The sequence below is a fragment of the Paramacrobiotus metropolitanus genome, unplaced genomic scaffold (genome assembly GCF_019649055.1).
Source record: "Paramacrobiotus metropolitanus isolate TYO unplaced genomic scaffold, Prichtersi_v1.0 Parri_scaffold0000005, whole genome shotgun sequence".
Lineage (NCBI taxonomy): Eukaryota > Metazoa > Tardigrada > Eutardigrada > Parachela > Macrobiotidae > Paramacrobiotus > Paramacrobiotus metropolitanus.
The window spans coordinates 843,420-863,851 of NW_026570225.1; the positions used below are offsets into that span (position 1 = coordinate 843,420).

Below are 20,432 nucleotides of genomic sequence, written 5' to 3' on the forward strand. Positions count from 1 at the left end.
TTACACCGTTCGTTGTCAGAAAGTACCGTAGAGACACTTCGGGTATGTACAATACGTAGGAGTTGCTGTATCGTGCAAGGGCATGCGTATACGGCTAGTACACAGCTTTCGTTTTTAGCATCGTTTTAGAGAGTTTTCTTATTATAATTAGAACCCGGTGACACCCGGAAGAAACTTAGTAAAGGGGCGAAAATAGTTTTGTTTCAAGTCTTGCTACAGATTCATTTTCCCGAATTCTTGCGATGTATAGTTCCGGACTTCCGGTAACAAGTATCAACGGCGCAGTCGCCAGCAAGCCACGCACAACTACTAATAAAAATATTGAGTTATGTTGTTCAAGTGGAAAAACATAATTATTGTAAACAGAAACTATAACACATATTGTTGGCCTGACCAGATAAATGTACAAGGGAGTTTCCAAAAAACGTCGCATACGACACAAAGGAAAATGAATAAAATTTGGAACTTTTAAGAAAAACGAGATTAAACCGATATTAATAATAAGATAAATACAGTATACATAGTAGATTCACTAGATCAAGTTGCGTACTACTTTATTTCAATAGCGTGGTAACAATATCAAGGTCTAATTACGGTTAAACAAAAAACAGATTGTTACTGCGCGCGGGCTACGCCCATTGACTTGCGCCACAGGCCGGCAGTATTGACCACGTACTTTCTCGGCCAAGACTTTGCAATTTGCATACATATCAACAACGGTGCCAAAATTAATGCCAATCATAATAATGCTTCATGTATAAAAACACGCATTGTTATCGTTTTGCCTTTCGGTTCTGAAATCTTTTTCGGTTTTTAATTTTTGTCCCTTGTCATTGCCATTTAAATCCATAGTTAATATTACCTACAGTACGTTCCATTTATTGTTTTCTTAATTATTCAAAACTCGCATCTGCCGAAGTGAAATTAAGCCGTTTATTGTCTCGACGACTGAGGTTAGATATTCGTAATTGCTAGAACTGCTATACTCTGATAGGCAGATAGGTAGCAACTTCTTTGTAAAACTTTTCGCGGCGTGATTATATTTCGGATCCTTTTCCAGATGCCAAATATAAGCATCTGGCACCTGCACTGAGTGCATACTAGTTTACCGAACGTGGTCGTATTGTTATTGGTTTCTTGTCTGCAGTGAGCCAGGATGACCGAGGAATCAAGTGCGGAGCCCACGACGTCTGCGAGTGAGCCTCAGGAATCTACTGTTAAAGAACAGCTCGAAGAACGTCCCTTTTCCGATATTGCCATCTGTTGTTTTTATGTTGCCGTCTTCTGTTTGGTCGGCGTACCCATTTGGTGGAAAACAACAACAGTAACTCGAGTTTCCGTGCCCTACGATGAGATCGACGTGCTGCGGACCTACGGCGAACTTCGGATGCGTGACGCTCCCACAAAGGTGCACAAAGGATGGCAGACCATCTTTTCGTTTCATGTGCCTTTTAAATAAGTAGAGCTTCCAATAGGAAGTCAGTGGCGTGCAACCAGCGCTGCAGCAGAGATGGGATACCTTCTGGAACGTCCCTGCCTGCACGACCGTCGATATTGTTTTCACGCTGGTCAACCCCACTCCGGAGGCACTCACGGTGTCCTGGAACATCCAGGAAGGACTGAAGAGTATGAAAAGAGCGCAGTAAAAGAATTGAATTTTTTTAAACAGATACACAGGAATCCGTTTTGCATTTAGAGTATCTGGATCCAGCTTTGTCGTTGTTGCATCCTCTGGCCAATTTTTCGGTTTCCTCACAAATCCTGCGTTTCATGGATGAACCATTAATCACAACACCCGGCGGTGCCAATGGCGGCCATTCTGTCTCGCTTCAGGAGGCTTCGAAGATAATCAACCACGTGGAAAGTCGTTTGGGTAGGTCACGTATTTGCTGTTCTGCAAAACTATTCCGCCTTTAAAAGTTATGAATTTTGCTGTAATGCTTTCACAGGGGTAAATGAAAGTATTGCATAATAGCTTAGCATGAGGGATTCATAGTAAGTTTTCAGAGATATGTTGCGTAGTTTGGAGGAGGCATATTTTTTGGTACCAGTAATGCTATGCGTTACGCTATTTCTGTAAGTGAACCGACTTTCGCGTTATTTTGCGCGCTACGTTACAATGTATAGTGTAAAACATAGATTTTTGGTAGCGTTACGCTACAGTTACGCTTTTCAGGTAGCGCGTTACGCTGCAGCGTTATGTTATAACGCGGAAATAACGCGCGTTTCGTTAAATCGTTAAAAATAACGGCCCAGGTGTGGTAGCATTGTGAGCGTTCATTGCTTCAGTCCTTTGGGTTTTTTGTAAGCTGCAACTAACAGCTCCAGAAATGATTTGGTAATCTGCGTTACCGGCGACCAGCTCAGGGACACTGACTGCCTGAAAGATAAACCGCTATGGGAGTCCGTTTTGGATTACTAGTGGTGATTCCAAATAATTGTCGAGTGTAGTGTTTCCAGTCAGTTCGGGCGACCAGCACGGCTTGGTATACCTGCACTATCAAGAAAGATGGAGTCTTTATTCCGAAGTGAATGATATTCCTTCCCGGAGTTGCTTTACGGCTAGTATTTACTGTGAACTAGCACAGAGAAATATCCAGCGGCGAGTTCCGGCCTCTAGATGGAGGATGTTTCTGTACGTGCTGGAAAACAGTTGTACGCCTAGGTATGGGACATCTCTTTCTGCAGATACTTCAGCGCAGTCGCACCAGCGGTTGCAGCGGTAGATCAAGTAGAAATCCGGAACCGACGCCAGTACAGTTTTTTCACACTGGCGGTTTTACCCATGCGCTGTGGAAACGCTGGGAGTGTTTATTATTAGAAGAGCTGCGAATGATGCACAGTTTCAGTGGACACTGGACAGTGGATCAGGAGAAAGTCGCTTTCCTGAAGCAAAGTGCTTTAGTACAGTGATTGTGAGGAGAATATGCTGTTATAGGCTCTTTGCCGAGCAAAAACAAATTTGCTGGAGATAGAATTGGGTTGTTTTTACCAGTTATGATTATGGGATGTGTGACCGCAGTTGAAGTCTATCAGGTACATTGTATTGTTAAGTACCGGGTGGCTGAACAAAATGGCGGTTTCATTTGAACCGTCGCACTGGGTCCGTCAAATGTTCGATTGCCATAATCTTAATTTCATTCGAAAGAGCAAAGTCTACCGCATACAAAAATTAAACTCGGATTACATAAGGCAGAGGTTTAATTTTATCTTGAATTATTTTTAAAAATTGGGCAGGTTTTAATGATGTCCTGAAAACGAAAATCTGAAATTACCTTATTATAAAATAAAAATTGCTGTTGTTCAGCAAAGAGCCGTAATGTAACTTACGTTGCTGTTTCGGGTTGAGGGGTGGTCTCTAGTTTTTTTTATGTAAAGAACTGTTGTATTCTAGTAACCATGTTTGGCCAATACACGGAATGGCGGCGATTAGGCATGGGACAATTTTCATGAAATTCGTAAGCAGGGATTTTGGTAGTAAATTTCTGGCCAACCCTTCAGAAGTTTATCAGGTTCAACAGTGCATCTGCACGCGCAATACATTAGCTACTGTAAAAAGCTAAAACCGGCATTTTTTGGTGCAGTCCTTATTGCGGCCAAAATTTAGATTAAAAATACTCTTAAAAATAAATTAAAAAACCAGCATTTTTTCGGAAAGTTACAAACTGTCCTGACTGCATAACTCTTCCTGGGAAAGCACGATGTCTACAACTTTTTTTATAATCAAAGTAGACGTCGTGCTCTAGATAAAACACTGAAGATTTTTCAAAAAGTACTTACGGGAAGGCAGTGCTACGAGATTCTGGGTTTTGAAACCTGGGACACGAAAAATTTTCACCCGATTTCAAAGGGTTCCAGAGCAAGTGAGCACGACTAAACATTTTTAGGAACGCTTTGCTGATTTTTGTAGTTGAATGAATTCTCTATCGAATGAACTTAAGCAGTTCGCGGTGCGGAAACTGCCCCGCAAGAGACAAACGAAAATCCGAGACCGCCATTTTGTTCAGCCACCCGGTAGTGTTTGCGGGTATGAAACATAAAAAAAATGATGGATTATCGTACTGTATGGTTTTATATTCCGGTATGTCTGCCTTATTACCATTGCGTGTTGCCGGATTAGGTTCGTTTTCGTCCGATCACCGCATCATCAACATGATCATTTACATTCCCACCGCTAAACAGCGACCACTGCGCCTGTTGGATGCTAGTGGGACAGTTGTGGCCACTAATTCGATTATCACTCCACGCTGGGGCGGCGTGATGATCTATTCTCCTGAGACACTCACACCGGAATTATCCGTTATGGAGGTGAACGTGCAGAGCGTGGCGGAAATCTTCCTGACCCAACTTTTTGTTCACTGGGGACTATTCAAAGTACACTTACCGACTGGATAGCGCATGATGTTGCAATGTGCTCGGGTTTTTGTGAGTGGACTGGGATGTTTTTGCAGGCAGATGCTCAGGAAGGCGCAATTGATTTTGCTAAGGTGAGAAGGTATTTACGTAGAGTGTCAGCATAATTTAAAAGCGCTGGTTGCTTACTTGATGCGATACATTCTTTACAAATGAAAAATATTAATAACGTCAATGTTAAATGTCCCCATGGAAAAAGCTGAAGTTTTCGAAGTTAACTCTTTTATTATCTGTTAGAATATCACAGTGAAAAACGACACAAGCGTGATTGCGTGAGTGCATGGCAGTTGCGCTTCTGTTGGATTGCAGTTCAGTTTTTGTAATTTTGTTCTGTTTGATTGAAAATTTTATGTTACGGGATAATGTTGACCCATGCGTTTGGTTAATAGGATTTGCCGGGTTTGTTTGATAAACGAGCGCGTGTGAATGTGGATGACTCAATCTCCACCCTGAAATCACTGGCGCGTCTCCTGGACCAAATGGGCAGCATCGCCATCAACGACATTGTCGGCCGGAACATCTACGATGCAGTGCGTCATATCCATGACGCACAGCAAGCCCTGTCGTCCGGAGACGAACGCGCTGGACTGCTCTCCAGTCGACGGGCTTGGGAAAATTCAGGTATGTATCAGGTAATAGGTACACCATCTGTTGCGCTGGCTGTTGGCCTCTTGGCGGAGGTTACGACATTGTTGTGTATGTTGTAGAACGCGCCTTTTACGATCCGTCCCTGCTTGAACAGCTGTACTTTCCCGACGATCAGAAGTAGGCAGATGTGTGATTGATTGCAGCGCCGTGGAGTTTTCGTTGGCCTATATGGCGCACATGGATATGTAACGTTGTCTGTGATTGAATAGGTTCGCCATTTATGTGCCGCTCTTCCTGCCGGCCGCACTTCCGGTCATCCTGTCCGTAACACAGATTAGTAAATGGGTGAGACGGAGACGGTCAGGATTGAACAACGATATCGCTGCATGAATGGAAGGCTTGTAGGATCCGCTGCTGGACTGACGTGGATTGAGCCACTGTGATATTGTTTGTTGTACAAGCCTGCTTTGTTAAAGTATGTTATTTTGCATGCTTTGCTTTCCCATTTTCCTGATTGTTTTTTCTTATGTTCTTTAATTTCTGGCACTATTTGATTTTATAACTTGAAAGAACTGATTCCGCAACTACTGAATGCAGTGGGAGAAAAAAGGAAAAGATGAATCAGCGATGTGCATGCGTTTTACGTTTGATGATGAGTGCCCTTTCCTAAATTCAGAATCCGTTTACAACTACTGTAGAAATTCGATAGCAGCCGTATTGACCTTTGCGATAACAGTTTGTCACGTTGCTCACGACACCGGTAGTATTAGATCCGGAAATTACTTTTTGACAGGCCATCAAATTTTGCAGAGGTTCTGGGCCGCTGGGCTAAGATACGGAAAAGCATTTTTACCTAACTATATTATCTGCAGCTTTTAATTAAATTTGCGCTTCCTCTGCCATACTAACAAGATGGAGCACTTTTTAACTTACTCATTGTATTTGTACAACAGATGTTAACAACAGACTCTTTACATTATCGTGGTGATCTAGCGCATAATCAAATCTCTACCAATGATTATTAGGTGGCGTGATTTCTGAATTGGTAAATTTCCTAATCAGGTGAATCAAAATTTAGTGGATCAAATTAATAACTTCTTCCCTGGCAGTTTTCCGTGTGGTAAATCGCGTCAGCGGCATTACGGCTGAGTTTTCAAGACATTGTGTGTGTTTGACACGTACCGCATGGATTACCCTGCAGGATGCAGCGTACGCTGCTAATGCGTAGGATAAATAAATACCTAACAAGGACAATTCATTAAAAATACCAAGAAACACAATCGGACACGGAGGTTTATTTACGGCCAGTGTATCCCACAGCGTATCACTGTGGCCATGTGACGGTTAGTTTACCGCTTCTAGGCACGGCGCTCCATAATCCCTCATGCGGAAGCAATCAGCATGCCGTAATTTATTTAAACAGATTTCACACGTCGGGTCATTGAAGATAATACGGTCTTCCAATTGATCGTCACAACTTGAATCATTCGCCGGGATCCGCAGCGGGCTAATTCAACTACCTCTGATATCACATCCGGTAGTATGTTTATGACCGCCACAGCGATTGCTTATGTTTGTGGTATAGAAGTACGAATATATCCAGAGCAAGTGCCGACTCTACCGGCTATCTGCATACGACGAGTAGGCTGCATATGTGTCCGTCCACTGCCATAAACCGCATATAAAAGTCCTGGATTTCAGCACACGATTGGATCAATCGTTCTCTTTAGATGTATCACTGTTCTTGATGATCCATTACGACAACTGAGATAATCCACTTAACATTACACTTTGTATCAGAGCGGTTGTGCGCGTACCTGTTTTGCAGTTGACTTCAGTATTTAGTTTTATAATATTTGTGCTGAAACACGATAAATCTGTGTTCGAAAGGAGTACGGTCACTGCTTCTGATTCGAGAACCGGAAGTTTTTTCCTTTTTAAATTAATATTGGCGACGAAATGTTGTTGAAAAAAGCTAACAGCATCCAATGGATAGCGGGGGTTCTTCTACTCTGTTGCATATGGCTGGCCGCTGCGTGGCATCCAGAGAAAAAGGTCATTAAGTGGAATGCGGAATACTTCCGTCCAGCTGCCTATGTAAGTATGCCGGCGTGTTGCTTAATTATTTTAGATACTGATTAAGTTGGTAATGCGCAAGTTAATTACGTCCGGTGAGGCTGTGATGTTCTCATATTTTGTCGGCAATACGTATGACATGTATGGAACAGTCGACTCCGGCTGGATCATACTTTGTGAATTGGGATAATATTACGCCCATAAACATAAAGAAACGTTTCCGAATTGTACAGCTATAGATGAGTCTATCACAACTGATGGACGCATTTTATTTTATTAGTTATGGTTTGCATTACTATAGGTCGATTTTCCATTGTGTTGTAATTAGCTAGCACATCACTATAATTTTGTGGCGTTTATGTAAATGATAATATTACAGAAGGTCTGTGCCGTTCGAGGTGCTCCTTGTGGAGTTAGTCAAAAGCTCTACGGCATGAAATGGAGATCACAAACGTGTTGTTTTGGGCTGGAGTGTTATGCCGGACAACATGGATCTTATTGTATGGAGACACAAAAGTAAGTTCTTCAGTTGTGATGATAGAGCGGTTTCGAAATACTTCTACTGTATGCTGTATGCTCTTGTTTCCTGTTGCCAACGATGTTTTAATTTGTCGTTCGTAAGCAGAAATACAATATCACTACCCTACGTTTTCTAATTTTCGATAAAGAGCCTATAAAACTGGGTCAGTCGCAATATGCGAGTTGCAATCTGGAACTGTAATTTTTGTGCTTACTCCTTACTCAATAATCATAGTAATTTTCTATTGCGGCCTTAGTCAGTCATACATTTACGTAAATAATGTAATTATGTAGTAACATTGAGAATGTCATCGATACCGACGTTTCCACAATGCTTTTCTCCGGGCGCTCCCAGGTTTATCATAATACAGATACTGTAACATATGTGCATAAGCCATAAGGTCATTTTTTGCTGTTACTGGGCGTCAAATATCTAACAGATTAATTAATGAAACAACTCACGTACTCTTGAAATAAACATGATTATGCCTGCGAATGTGTTCTAACGATGGCATTATTGCAAATTAATTTATCTGTAGCCATCCAAGTTTTTACAGTTAGAATCCATTTCCATAGACGATAAAATAATATTTCTGGCGATGCAGCTTAATATTCCTGGTTTTAGAATATTTCCAATATATAGCTCTCGATCTTGCCGACTTGTTATGCGTCCAATTAAATTTTGTGCCCCTCATGAGAGCACAATATATATCTGTAAGTAAAAGCTATTGCAGATAGCTTATTCATGGTGTAAATTTAAAAGGGATGCTCGGGAGGCTTCCCGGTGTTCTTGTTATGGAATTAGAGTAACGGACAAATTTGCCTGTATTGCGTAAGAGATGCCGTTTTACTTGAAGAACATGCATCTTTGGTTAGTTGCCATACGGCTCAATTTCATATGGACTGCACTGCTTTAAACCAGCCAAAGGGAAATAAAGTTATTGGTCATTCAGTGCAAAATTGGATGTGGCCCGAGGGGCGTCTCTGGATTGCATAATTTTCACGCAAACGCTTTAAACTCGTCCGCCTACATTTATCTCTAGATTAAACGTAACCCCGAGAAAGTCATCCATAGGTGCAACAGACAGACTAGTACTATCGTCTATCACAGTCAGTGAACAGCTAAACAGCACTATCACTCTGCGAAAGCGGAAACCAAAGTAAAGTACACAGTACTACTACACACATTTCTTTTGAAAAGAAGTTTATTCACGTTATTGTAACTTGTAAGCTTTCATTCTCAATATGCGCATATGTACGGGCGAGCTTCACTTACTGAAAATGAAGAATTTGTCCCAGTTAGCATGACATGGAGCTGTACAACATGATGTCAACATCACAACACGCTATGTGTAGCATTACTTACTATAATTTGATTTGCATGCCGAGAAGTTTTTCTGTTTAGTTCAGAGTAAACCGAGTTGGAAATGGATAGCGACACCGACGAACAAGTCATCCCGGAGGAAACATCCATTTGAGCTACACAGTTGCTACTGCAATGTTAATTATTCGTTTTACGGAACAATGATCTCGAATCAAAGCAGCATTTACTTGTATTTTTTTGCAACAATTTGATTGATCGTTTCGATCAACAACAACGCATGCGAGACAACAGTCACCAAAAAATTATATGTAAAAGGCTCCTGCTTGTAGCGGACGTCATCGCGCGTCGTAAGGCTGAGCGCACGTATCCGCGTATGCGTGCATATTATGCACACGTCTGAAGACTTAGCGACTTTTTAAAACTGAAGCAATTCCAGTCCATTCTGCTTTCACAACATAACTGGAATCTAGAATATTCTGGCACCAGAAGTGAACTCGCACAACTATGTGCCATAAAAGCAATTACAACTGCTATTAGCTCATGATATAATTAACAAAAGTGAACATGTTTTCTTCGTCCTGAATCATTATTAGAACAAACAGAATATCACTGAAAATCAATTCAATTCTTCTTAATCAGACAAATACATTCGGGTACCACAGTTTTGCGAGCTCATCGTGAGTTTTTGCAAGCCTCAAGATAATAAAAACCTCAACATAATATCAAGTTCTTGGAATAATTTTAAGAAAACTTTCAAAAGGCAAGATCCATTGGTCGCTTATTCTAGAAATTCCAATAAATTCTAGACATGGCTGTTCTTTAACGGCAAGGCAATCTACAGGCCAAAGTGTATAAGTACATTCAAGTCACAGTGTACAGCATAGTTTATCCCATAGTGAACTACATAGTTGATCCCACAATTTATCCCGCAGTAAACCACACAGTTAACCGCACAGTTCTTCCAACAGTAAACCCCACAGTGTATTCCGGAGTTCTTCGCATATCGTTTCGCGTGCAGTTGAATCCGTAGTAAACAATAAAATATATTCCACATAACATCTCAAATTTTTTTTATTTTATTTTGCAATATTTTGGAGCCTCAGAGGGATACTCGCATATACAATTTTACAAACAAAACAACTACTTAAGTTTGTATGCAGTTGCCGACTCGCGTTTGCACTTTTGAATTCTGTGATCTGCAATGTTAAATCCTTAATAATAAAAGATTAAGAGGGGGTGTGGCCAGTGTGTTTGCGCTCCTACTACGAACGATGTACTGGGCCAATCCCTGCTCTCTATATATCGTTTAATAGCCTCATTTGGTAAAAGTGTACAATATGCATTTAATTTGGAAAAACAAATAAGTTTCCGAATAAAATTTGGAAAACCTTGCTATGCAAAGTCTACGGAACACTGCGGCAACAAATCAGAGAAAAGACAAATTATTTCTCAGCTAGCTGCGTTTTACGTAGCTCGCTCCCGAACCTAAATGCTCAATGTGAACGTAACAATCCAACCATGGCCTGGCACAGTACGTACTGTCATGGGAATGGGCAGTCATTTTATTCTACGAAGTGTGGTGAACAGAGGCAGTCAGGCACCACTTACTTTATATTGGCAATTTTTCACACTATTTTGCAAACCGAAAACCCTTTTTCGTTCTATGTATAATGTGCGTACTGTGTGGTTAATAATTCAGAGTCAGGTTAATAATTCATTTACAAGTTCATAAGCCACGGTATTACTGTCACACAATTTCAGTATTAATTAATGAATTATTAGTAAACCCTTATACAAATATAAGCCTAGGAAAAGTTAAGTAGACGTTTTCGAGCATAATCACAGTCACAAATCACAGTCAGGACACGTTACTGCTAAAAATTCAAATCAGGGAATGACTACTGAAAATTTTAGTTAAACTACAGCAGACTCAGAGTTGCCCCATTTCCATTTCAAATGGAGATGGGCCCCATTTTTTCCCCATTTCCCATTTATTTATTTTTAATTTATGGATGGAAAAGGATGGGAAAGTTTGCAAAATGGGCAAAAACGGGAAAAGGCCAAATGCGCGGAAATGGGAAGCCGTACAAATAAATTTTTTAAATGCGGAATATTATAATTGACGGAAACAGTCTGTCGAAAATAAAGTTTAAATAAATATTCTAATTACAATTTATTTCTATTGGAATTTCTAAAGTTTGTAAGAGAAAAACATTGTCAGCTTCGCGCGAAAAATAACCAACGTAATTTCTATTTACGTTTCGGGTGTGCAGTTGCGAAAATATTAAAACGGAAATGGGAATGGGCTTTCTGTATGTTCCAAAGCAGGAATGGTACTAGCTGATAAAAAATGGGCGAAAAATGGGGGAAAAGGGAGAGAAAAAATGGAAAGGGGAATGGGGATGGGAAACTCAGAAATGGGGCAACTCTGGGCCCGCTCACTGGCTTTATTAATATTGTAAGTGCTCTCTCATTGTTTACTTAATAATCAAAACCGATTGATTATACATACCTAATTTTTTGTAGCGGCTAGAATTACTTCACAAGGCATTGTTAATTACTTCTATTATCTCTATCATTCGAAGGCGGAGCCGAAAGCGACGCCGAGGTGCGGCGCAAGCAGAGCTCGCGGAGCAGCAAGCGAGTTGCTGCATAAGGGTTATGAAAAGTTTGAATTTCCTTGGTAATAGCAGAAACTGAAGTGTAAGAAACCATTTTAAAAGTCTACAACAAAAACAACAAGCCGAAAATCACCGCAAGTCGCAAATCAGCTCTTTTTTCATTATTTTCGGGTTCTTAATTACATAGACGTGAAGTGAAAAATAATTTAAAGGTTAAAAATTCAATAACGCCGGTAATCAAACGCATATTTTGTACAGGAGCAGATTTAATATTAAACGATTTTAAAACCGGGTTACAACAGAATAGTTTTGGGGTTGACTTAGCCATTATTAATAAAGTAAGCGCCGGAAAAACTTTTAACCCTAGTTATTTAGCCTATTTTTTTCGCGCAATTTGCGCGGGGTCAACTAGTAAATACATAAGTGACCTCACAACAGTTGAATTATTGCATTTAGTATTCAATATAATTTTTTATAAACATAAACTTCAATAAAATTTAGATCTGCAAACAGTTTCTGAATTATTATTGGGATCAAAACATTAACAAAATATCATAAATCAAGTACTTTTATGACTAGGCACATAGCTGTAGATTCGATTTCTTTGACGGAACTACCGAAGCAAACATGCCGGAGCTTCGCTAAGACAAAGAAATTTACTTTACATGCCTGCCAGTGTTCCTAATAATAGCGTTTACGAATTGCTCACAGTTGTTGCGCAACTACCTGGCAGAAGTGATTGTGAATAAGTCATCATCGTTTTAAAACTACTTTATTATAAATGTTTTTTGAAAAAATTGTGTTTTAAAAAATACTGCAAAAATATTGCTACAAAAATATTGCAAAATAAAATAAAAAATTTGAGATGTTATGTGGAATATATTGTATTGTTTACTACGGATTGATATGCACGTGAAAACGTTATGCAAAAAACTCCGGAATACACTGTGGGGTTTACTGCTGGATAAACTGCGGGCTCCACTATGTACTTCACTATGGGATAAACTATGCGGTACGCTTTGATTAAAATGTCTTCACTTTGGCCTGTAGATTGACTTGCAGTTAAAGAACAGCCATGTATAGAACTTATTGGATTTTTTAGAACTAAACGCGAACCATTGGTCTTGCGTCTTGAAAGTTTTTTTCTCAAATTATTCCAAGAACATGATATGATCTTGAGATTTTATTGCCTTGAGGCAGTTTGCAAAAGCCCACGATGAGCTCAACAGAAATGGTGGTACCCGAATGTATTTGTCTGAATAAGAAGAATTGCATTGCTTTTCAGTGGCATTCTGTTTGTTTTAACAATATTGCAAGACTAGGAAAAAACGTTCACTTTTGTTAATTATATCAAGAGCTAATAGCAGTTGTAATTGCTTTTTCATTTTCTTATGGCACATAGCTGTGCGAGTTCACTTCTGGTGCCAGAATATTCGAGATTCCAGTTATGTTGTGAAAGCAGAATGGACTGGAATTGCTTCAGTTTTAAAAAGTCGCTAAGTCTTCATACGTGTGCATAACATGCACGCATACGCGGATACGTGCGCTCAGCCTTAGGACGCGTGATGACGTCCGCTACAAGCAGGAGCCTTTTACATAAAATTTTTTGGTGACAACAGTCTGCCAACATTGAAACAAAAATATTGAATGCGAAACCAGAACATCCATAAATTACGGATAAAATCAAAAAAACTATTTAAAGTCTATAAATTTAAAAAAAGACAGCAAAAGCCGGGCATAAGACGAAAACTGAAATCGGGGCAAAATGAGAGCCAAAAAGCACTGTTATCAAGAGATAAAAATATTTTCCAGTAATTTATGTTTTCGTGTTATCTATCAACCAACAGAATGTTACTGTCCAACGAGGGTGTCACCGGGAACGCCGAAGCTGCCTCCGCGGTGGCCAGTGCCGGCATCTCACCAGCTGGTATCTGCATCGCGGGTTTCGGAGGAGATGCTTGTGCGAAGATGGGCGGACGCGGAGTGTTATCCAATGGCAAGGGCGCGTCATTGAGGGCGTCGTTGATACTCCCGCTGGTCATTGCAGCAGGAATAAAATCCCCAGGTTTCTCTTGTGGCGGCGGCATACTCACATTGCTCAGACTGCCAACAATACGTTTTCGTGGCTCCATTTTCAGCGGCGAGGCAGCTTGAGAACGTGCTGCTTGCGCCAGTGAGGACTCGAGTTTCTCTGTGTCATCAAAATCAAAGGGCGACCTGAAAATAAATGAAGTATCTATGGCATGTGATTTAGTGAGGAAACGATAGACAATAAGCCTTTACTTAACAGAGGAGAGAAACAAAGGAACAATCAACAAACTAAATCATTGCGGCATACAACTCAATTCCAAACATGTAAGCTTTTATTCGATTATAACGGTGTACAATACAGGCAGTCAGGTACACAATATACCAAACGGTACTACTTGTTAGTTACTTATATCTGCTCAAGAGAGTTTTAACTGTCTAATGGAAAGATGACGAGAACGCAGTACAGCTCGCACTTTTGTCCCGTTTACATAATTTTTCTTAATTCCAGTAACTTCAAAATAATTTATGGCAAAAATAAGATAAACCTTAATACAATTAACTATTTTGGGAAATAAAAAATGCTGATGTGATTCTGAAATTACACAGCAATACCGAAAACAGAAGCGTCTTATGGTTAGATGCGATTAAACACTTCATCCTAGAAAACGCTTTAGTAACTTTCTTAACCGCTCAGCAACTGTCTAGCGCACGACCCAGTTAGTTTTCTACAAAAACAGTGCCGAGATTCACATACACCTACGGTCCTACATACAGCATCTACTTACGCCTGCGCAGCAACTGGTTTCGGAGATTGTGCGATTCTGGGTAGTTGGGGGCCTTGCGGCGGAAGCATAGGCGAGGGATGCAACGGAGGCTGCTCTTTGGGAAGATTAGGAAGATGCGCAGGGAAGGCATGCATCCTGCGCTGCATTCCCATGACCCCAATGGCAGCTGCGGGAAAATGCGAGGGATGCGCATGTGATCGCGCAGGGGCCATGGGCACGCGCCCCGGAGAGCGCCATTCCAGCTGGGGCATCGTTCCACTGCATATTAACTCCATGAATAAAGCAGCCTGTTTTAAGTTGGGTCGGTAGATTTCTATAACAGAATAAAATTATAAAAGCCCTCGTCACTGCAGCATAGTGCGCTCATTACAAGTTTACAACATCCAACATTAGGATTAAGTACAGTAACTAACACTAACTGGTAAGTTATCAACGCACCATTCCCGTATATATCTTCGTCTTTTATCCAACCCAGATCTTCGTCCGCCTGTTCCATTTCACAAGCGCAGCATTCACTCGAAATAATAACGTCGTGTACAACTGACAGTAGAGAATTTCACTGCATGGCTCGGCTCAAGGAATGGCTTGCTTTCCTGGCTTTCCAGAACACCCGCGCTTTCGCGCAAATCGGTGTTCAAGGACGAGAAACACAGTCAGCAGATCACGACTTTGCTACGGAGCCCACTGGATACCCGGCGGTCTGCAAGTTACCTCTTATAACGAAATAATTTTGAACTGGTAAATTGCTTTGAACTCAACTTGTATATAAAGTTATAAACTAATAAACTTAAAACATTAAAAACTGGGGGAACGATCCCCACCACCCCGACTAAATAAAATATTAAATTAATTTAAATAAAATATTTTGTTGGATTCGCGCGTCAAACTGTTTAAGGACAGTGCAAAATTAGAGTACGATCCAAATCGTGGTCCGGTTCGGTTATCACAGTCGGAAAAACACGAAACCGTGGTACAATCCGGTCGGTTAGTTATGTAGTTAGAAGTACTAGGCTCAGGGCCCAGGCTGACACTACTAGTACCTGAGGCCCTGAGTGACGGTTGAGTCCAGTGATCTACCGCTATCAGCTTTTCGTCGGGCCCGGATTTCGGACAGAACCGCAACCGCTACCTAGTTGTTCCGAACTTCCGATTTTGCAGCCTCACGGTTACGTGACTAAATTTTCGGTACGCGTGCTCGTAGACTTTATTGTTTATATAGGAAATCTTGTTTGTTTTTTATTTCACAAGACAAATTTGACTTCTGTTTTTTACGATTTTTTTAAATTAAAATGATCCGCTGGGAAGCTACCGGTTTTTGACGAAAATCTTGGAAATTGAGTAAGCGAAGAATAGTGTGATTACAAACATGATGTTAAAGCGTCGCAGCCGTCGCTGTTAAAAGTTTCACTCGATAAGAAATTATTACTGTTTTTCAACTTGCTGGAGCTAGCGCTATCCTTCTGTGTTTGGATACCTGGGTAGATCCTTTTCTTCACTTCAATCAGCGGAAGATGTACCATTTCAACAGAAATATCTTGTCTCGTGTGACATGCACTTGCACGCGGCAATTACATTTTCGAACGGCTTTGTTGGAACTAGAAGGATCTTCTGCCAAAGCATCCAGTGGAAAAAAACCGGATCGTCAAGAGACATCTGAACTGATCTCCCAGATATATGCTTATATTTACAAACCACCGGCAAGAGCGGCTTCGTCGGTGTTTTTCCCATTTTCCCAAAACTCCGTTCAAAAGTTATCAGCTGCTGCAGGTTAGCATCCCGTTTTTATGGAAACGATTTTTGGACCTTCGTTTTTATCGTGACAGTCAGACCCTGCCTTTAAATAATTTTAAGTTGCATAATGACGCAACTTTGCATTCAGCTCGTAGTTGTTATTTTTCTACCATGGTCTTCGTGCTTAGAATGGCTGAAAGATCCCCTACAGCGTGCGGAATCATCCAGTGAACCTGCTCCAAAGGGATTCGGAAAGTTTTACCCGAAAGGGAAACAGGCGCCCCAACCTGACCGGGAAGCCCAACGGGAAAGTGAACCTCCCAGACAATCGGCTGAACCGCCACCAGAAGCCCCGACGCACAGACCCGAAAAAGATGACACTCCGGCTAAGGAGGATCCTGCTTCTCCCGAAAAGAAACCTAATCCACCTGCTTCAGGCAGTCCTACTCCTGGCTTTGGGTTCAATCCGATGCAGTAAGGATAAAGGCGACTTTAGAATCACTGCGATTAGTTGCTTTTTTTCCGTAATATTCGGAAGAAGATTTCTGCCTGAAGTTTCTCGACTCATAATTTTAAGTGGTCATGGTCCATTGTTTGCGGCATTTCAGTATGCATTTCGGAGACTGCCAGTTGAATTTTATTCGCGGTTTCTAGTGATTGTTTCCATGACGTTTTCTGTTTTTCAAGTAATTGATTTTTCTTTCAAGATTGTCAAGTTTGCAATACATAGCTTTAGACCGCATTTTCAGATTTCTTAGCACCTTCTGAACATATCTATTAAGTTGTACTGTACGTTTGAACTGGTGGTAGATCTCTGCATCGTTCTTGTTGACGTTTACAGGGGGATGAAGAACCCGTTTGCTCCCGATGATCCCAACCGGTGGTATAATATCGTTCTGGCTGGCAGCGTGCTGCTGATTATGTATCTTGGCTATCGTGAGATGAATTACCGAGAAATTACCTGGAAGGAATTCTGCCACGAATTCTTGGGCAAGGGTCTTGTAGAGCGCTTGGAAGTAGTCAATAAGAAATGGGTGCGGATCCGTGTTCATCCTGACTATGCTGCCCGGATGGGCGGCACGCAGGGATTGTGGTTTAACATTGGCAGTGTGGATTCCTTTGAGAGGAATTTAGAAGCCGTTCAGCGGGAAATGGCTGTGGATCCCGCACAGTTTGTGCCTGTTGTGTATAAAAGCGAACTGGACGCGTCCAGCATCACCGGTCATCTTCCGACCATTCTGCTGGTGGCGTTTTTGATATGGAGTTTTAGGAGATCAGCCAGTATGATGAACGGATTGCGGAAGGGTGGCCGGGGGCCGGCAGGCATTTTCGGCGTTGGAGAAAGCACGGCTAAACTGGTCGAGAAAGGCCAGATGAATGTCAGATTCAAGTGCGTCATTTGTAATTTATCTGTTATGCCGGTATCTGGGAACTGTTTATGGGCACGACTCACGATGTCTGTTTTAGGGATGTGGCTGGCTGCGAAGAAGCGAAGATTGAGATCATGGAATTTGTTAATTTTCTGAAGAATCCGGATCGTTACACCGATTTGGGGGCGAAAATTCCCAAAGGAGCCATTTTGACGGGACCACCAGGGACCGGGAAAACACTGTTGGCGAAGGCTACAGCAGGAGAGGCCAATGTACCATTCCTAACTGTATCCGGTTCGGAGTTTTTGGAAATGTTTGTCGGTGTTGGTCCGTCTCGCGTAAGTTTTTTATTATGCATAGAACTACCGAGAACGAAGCTCGAAGACCTTTTGTAGTCTCGAATGGTTGTTATCTCATTAAAAGCTGATGGATTGTTTGGAATACTTCTAGTGTTGTATCGTTTATGATTGGAGTAGCGTACTTGTGTAATGTACTATTACTTTGATACTTATTACATACTGTCAAATTAGGTGCGAGATATGTTTGCCATGGCCAGGAAACATGCTCCTTGCATATTGTTCATTGATGAAATCGATGCCGTGGGACGAAAGCGCGGAGGACGAAATTTCGGTGGACATAGCGAACAAGAAAATACACTCAATCAGCTACTCGTCGAAATGGACGGTTAGTATTCCGTTGAAACTTGAAATGCAGTGCCTTAATATCACTGTGTATATCTCGTACAAACGCAGTACAGAATAATGTTTTGTCATCAGCATTGGTACATTCATTCAGTCGCTTTCCATTTTACATGAGTTTTACCACACTGTATGGATAAAAGTAATTGAAAGTGAACAAAATGTTTCGCGGGAACGTGAAATTAGTAATCTTGCAATATAGGCTTCAATACTACCAGCGGAATTGTCGTTCTGGCCGCCACTAATCGTGTGGACATCTTGGATAAAGCGCTTCTTCGTCCGGGTCGCTTTGATCGACAGATCTATGTCCCGGCGCCCGACATTAAAGGGCGTGCTTCCATCTTTCGAGTGCATCTCCGTGTTCTGAAAACCAAATTGGAAATCGATGACCTGGCCAGGAAGCTAGCAGCGCGCACGCCAGGGTTCACTGGAGCCGACATCGCTAATGTGTGCAATGAAGCTGCACTAATTGCCGCCCGCGACTCCCAGGAGTCCATTGTGCTCAAACACTTTGAACAAGCCATTGAGCGGGTGGTGGCTGGTATGGAAAAGAAGAGCCAGGTGCTGCAGCCGGAGGAGAAACGGATTGTAGCGTTTCACGAAGCCGGACATGCGGTAGCGGGTTGGTTCCTGCAGTATGCCGATCCCTTGTTAAAGGTGTCGATTATACCGAGAGGGAAAGGGCTGGGCTATGCCCAGTACTTACCAAGAGAACAGTATTTATATTCTAAGGAACAGGTAAGGCGACAAACAGTTATCGTCGATATTTTAAATGTAATTAGTTCATTGAGCTAGTTTAAATGGGAACCGCCAAGTCTTTTTTAAATGCCACTAAAAAACGAACTCAATGCTGATAATAGAAATTGTACTGGAAGCCTATTTTCAGGTTTTCTGGATGGTTAAGTAGTAGTCTATCTAATTCCGACATCTTCGTAGTCGGCTGACCTGACTTTTTCGTCATTGCTTTTAGCGCTTAATGAAGTGACTGGCCAATTGATTAAGTTTCATGCAACATAAAATGGAATTTCTTTTCAGTTATTCGATCGTATGTGCATGACATTGGGTGGACGATGCTCCGAAGAATTGTTTTTCGGTAAACTGACAACTGGCGCCCAAGATGACCTGAAGAAAGTGACACAGAGTGCTTACGCACAGGTACATTACGTGCAACGTTGATACGCGCTGTAGCTGTTGCATCTTGTTTACTCACACCTGCATTGTTTTTTATTTGGTTAGTACTTATTTGACAGCTCACTTTTCTCTTCAGGTTGTACAATTTGGCATGAGCGAGAAAGTCGGCAATGTCTCCTTCGATCTTCCACAGCAGGGTGACTTCGCTATGGACAAACCCTACAGCGAACAGACTTCACAGCTGATTGATGAAGAAGTTCGTACATTGATCCGCTCTGCTTACGATAAAACTACCCAGTTGGTCAAAGAAAAAAAGGAACAGATTGAAAAGGTACCTACATGATTAAATTATAGCTGAGACTGATAAAAACTTGTATGCGCCGAAATTAGTTGAAATCTAAATGTTGGTTTAAGAGCTCCTTGATGTCATGTGTGCGAAATATAGATATTTACTCACATGTCAGAATACCTTTGAAGTGGAAAATTGTGAGGCTGCATTCCTTATGTTTTTGTGTTCAGTCGGCACGTACTGTGAAATCGATATTGCAGTACGAATGCAGTACTTACTGATGTTTTTTTTCTGTTTAATATTTCGAACATTCTATAAAGCTTGTGTATATTTGCTGGATTTATAACTACTTTAAACTGAAAATTTTTTTTAGTTGGCAGCACTAAAAACTTGTGGAATGCTGGTACTAAAGAAGCTTATAATTTTTATAGATTGCGTTAAGATTGCTGGAGAAGGAAATTTTGGGACGCGACGACATGATTGAATTACTGGGAGCGCGACCTTTCCCCGAGAAGTCAACATATGAACAGTTCGTGGAGGGGACTGGCAGCCTTGATGAGGACACCACTCTGCCCAAGGGTCTCGAAGGCTGGAATGAAACGCAAAAACCGAAAGACGGCGAACAAAAACCCGCCCCAGCTCCCAGTGCCTAAGCGTTGCTTTGATATCTTTTGATTTGTGGGTAAATCACGTATTTTTATTATTTCGACTAGGAGAGTGTTCCGAAGTCTTTCCAGTTAAACATGGTGTATACACGTGTAAAGTTGGGGTAGTTGAAGTGAAAGTAAATCGAAAGAAACTAAACAGTACATGAACAGCTTTCGGTAGGAACTTTATTGGTCATGTCTCAATACAT

The 20,432-nt window shown here is 41.4% G+C and overlaps 3 protein-coding genes across 3 annotated transcripts; 2 read left to right on the top strand and 1 right to left on the bottom strand.

Moving 5' to 3' along the window:
* Nucleotides 1-716: 716 nt before the first annotated feature.
* On the top strand, nucleotides 717-5,622 carry LOC129581133 (GPI transamidase component PIG-S-like). The gene is made up of 9 exons (XM_055472030.1): nucleotides 717-953; nucleotides 1,148-1,408; nucleotides 1,476-1,626; nucleotides 1,697-1,873; nucleotides 4,121-4,374; nucleotides 4,452-4,487; nucleotides 4,803-5,034; nucleotides 5,121-5,178; nucleotides 5,271-5,622. The coding sequence occupies exons 2-9, from the start codon at nucleotides 1,157-1,159 to the stop codon at nucleotides 5,389-5,391; spliced, it is 1,281 nt and encodes a 426-aa protein (XP_055328005.1). The 5' UTR covers nucleotides 717-953; nucleotides 1,148-1,156; the 3' UTR covers nucleotides 5,392-5,622.
* Nucleotides 5,623-13,137: 7,515 nt separating this feature from the next.
* On the bottom strand, nucleotides 13,138-15,232 carry LOC129581284 (uncharacterized). The gene is made up of 3 exons (XM_055472269.1): nucleotides 14,796-15,232; nucleotides 14,358-14,670; nucleotides 13,138-13,758 (listed from the first exon to the last, which is right to left on the bottom strand). The coding sequence occupies exons 1-3, from the start codon at nucleotides 14,851-14,853 to the stop codon at nucleotides 13,371-13,373; spliced, it is 759 nt and encodes a 252-aa protein (XP_055328244.1). The 5' UTR covers nucleotides 14,854-15,232; the 3' UTR covers nucleotides 13,138-13,370.
* Nucleotides 15,233-15,548: 316 nt separating this feature from the next.
* Nucleotides 15,549-20,380, top strand: LOC129581051 (AFG3-like protein 2). Its single transcript, XM_055471907.1, has 9 exons — nucleotides 15,549-16,124; nucleotides 16,277-16,562; nucleotides 16,930-17,478; nucleotides 17,556-17,796; nucleotides 17,989-18,142; nucleotides 18,359-18,894; nucleotides 19,192-19,311; nucleotides 19,424-19,618; nucleotides 20,008-20,380. Exons 1-9 carry the CDS (start codon nucleotides 15,869-15,871, stop codon nucleotides 20,227-20,229), a joined length of 2,559 nt encoding a protein of 852 aa, XP_055327882.1. The 5' UTR covers nucleotides 15,549-15,868; the 3' UTR covers nucleotides 20,230-20,380.
* The last annotated feature ends 52 nt before the right edge of the window (nucleotides 20,381-20,432 follow it).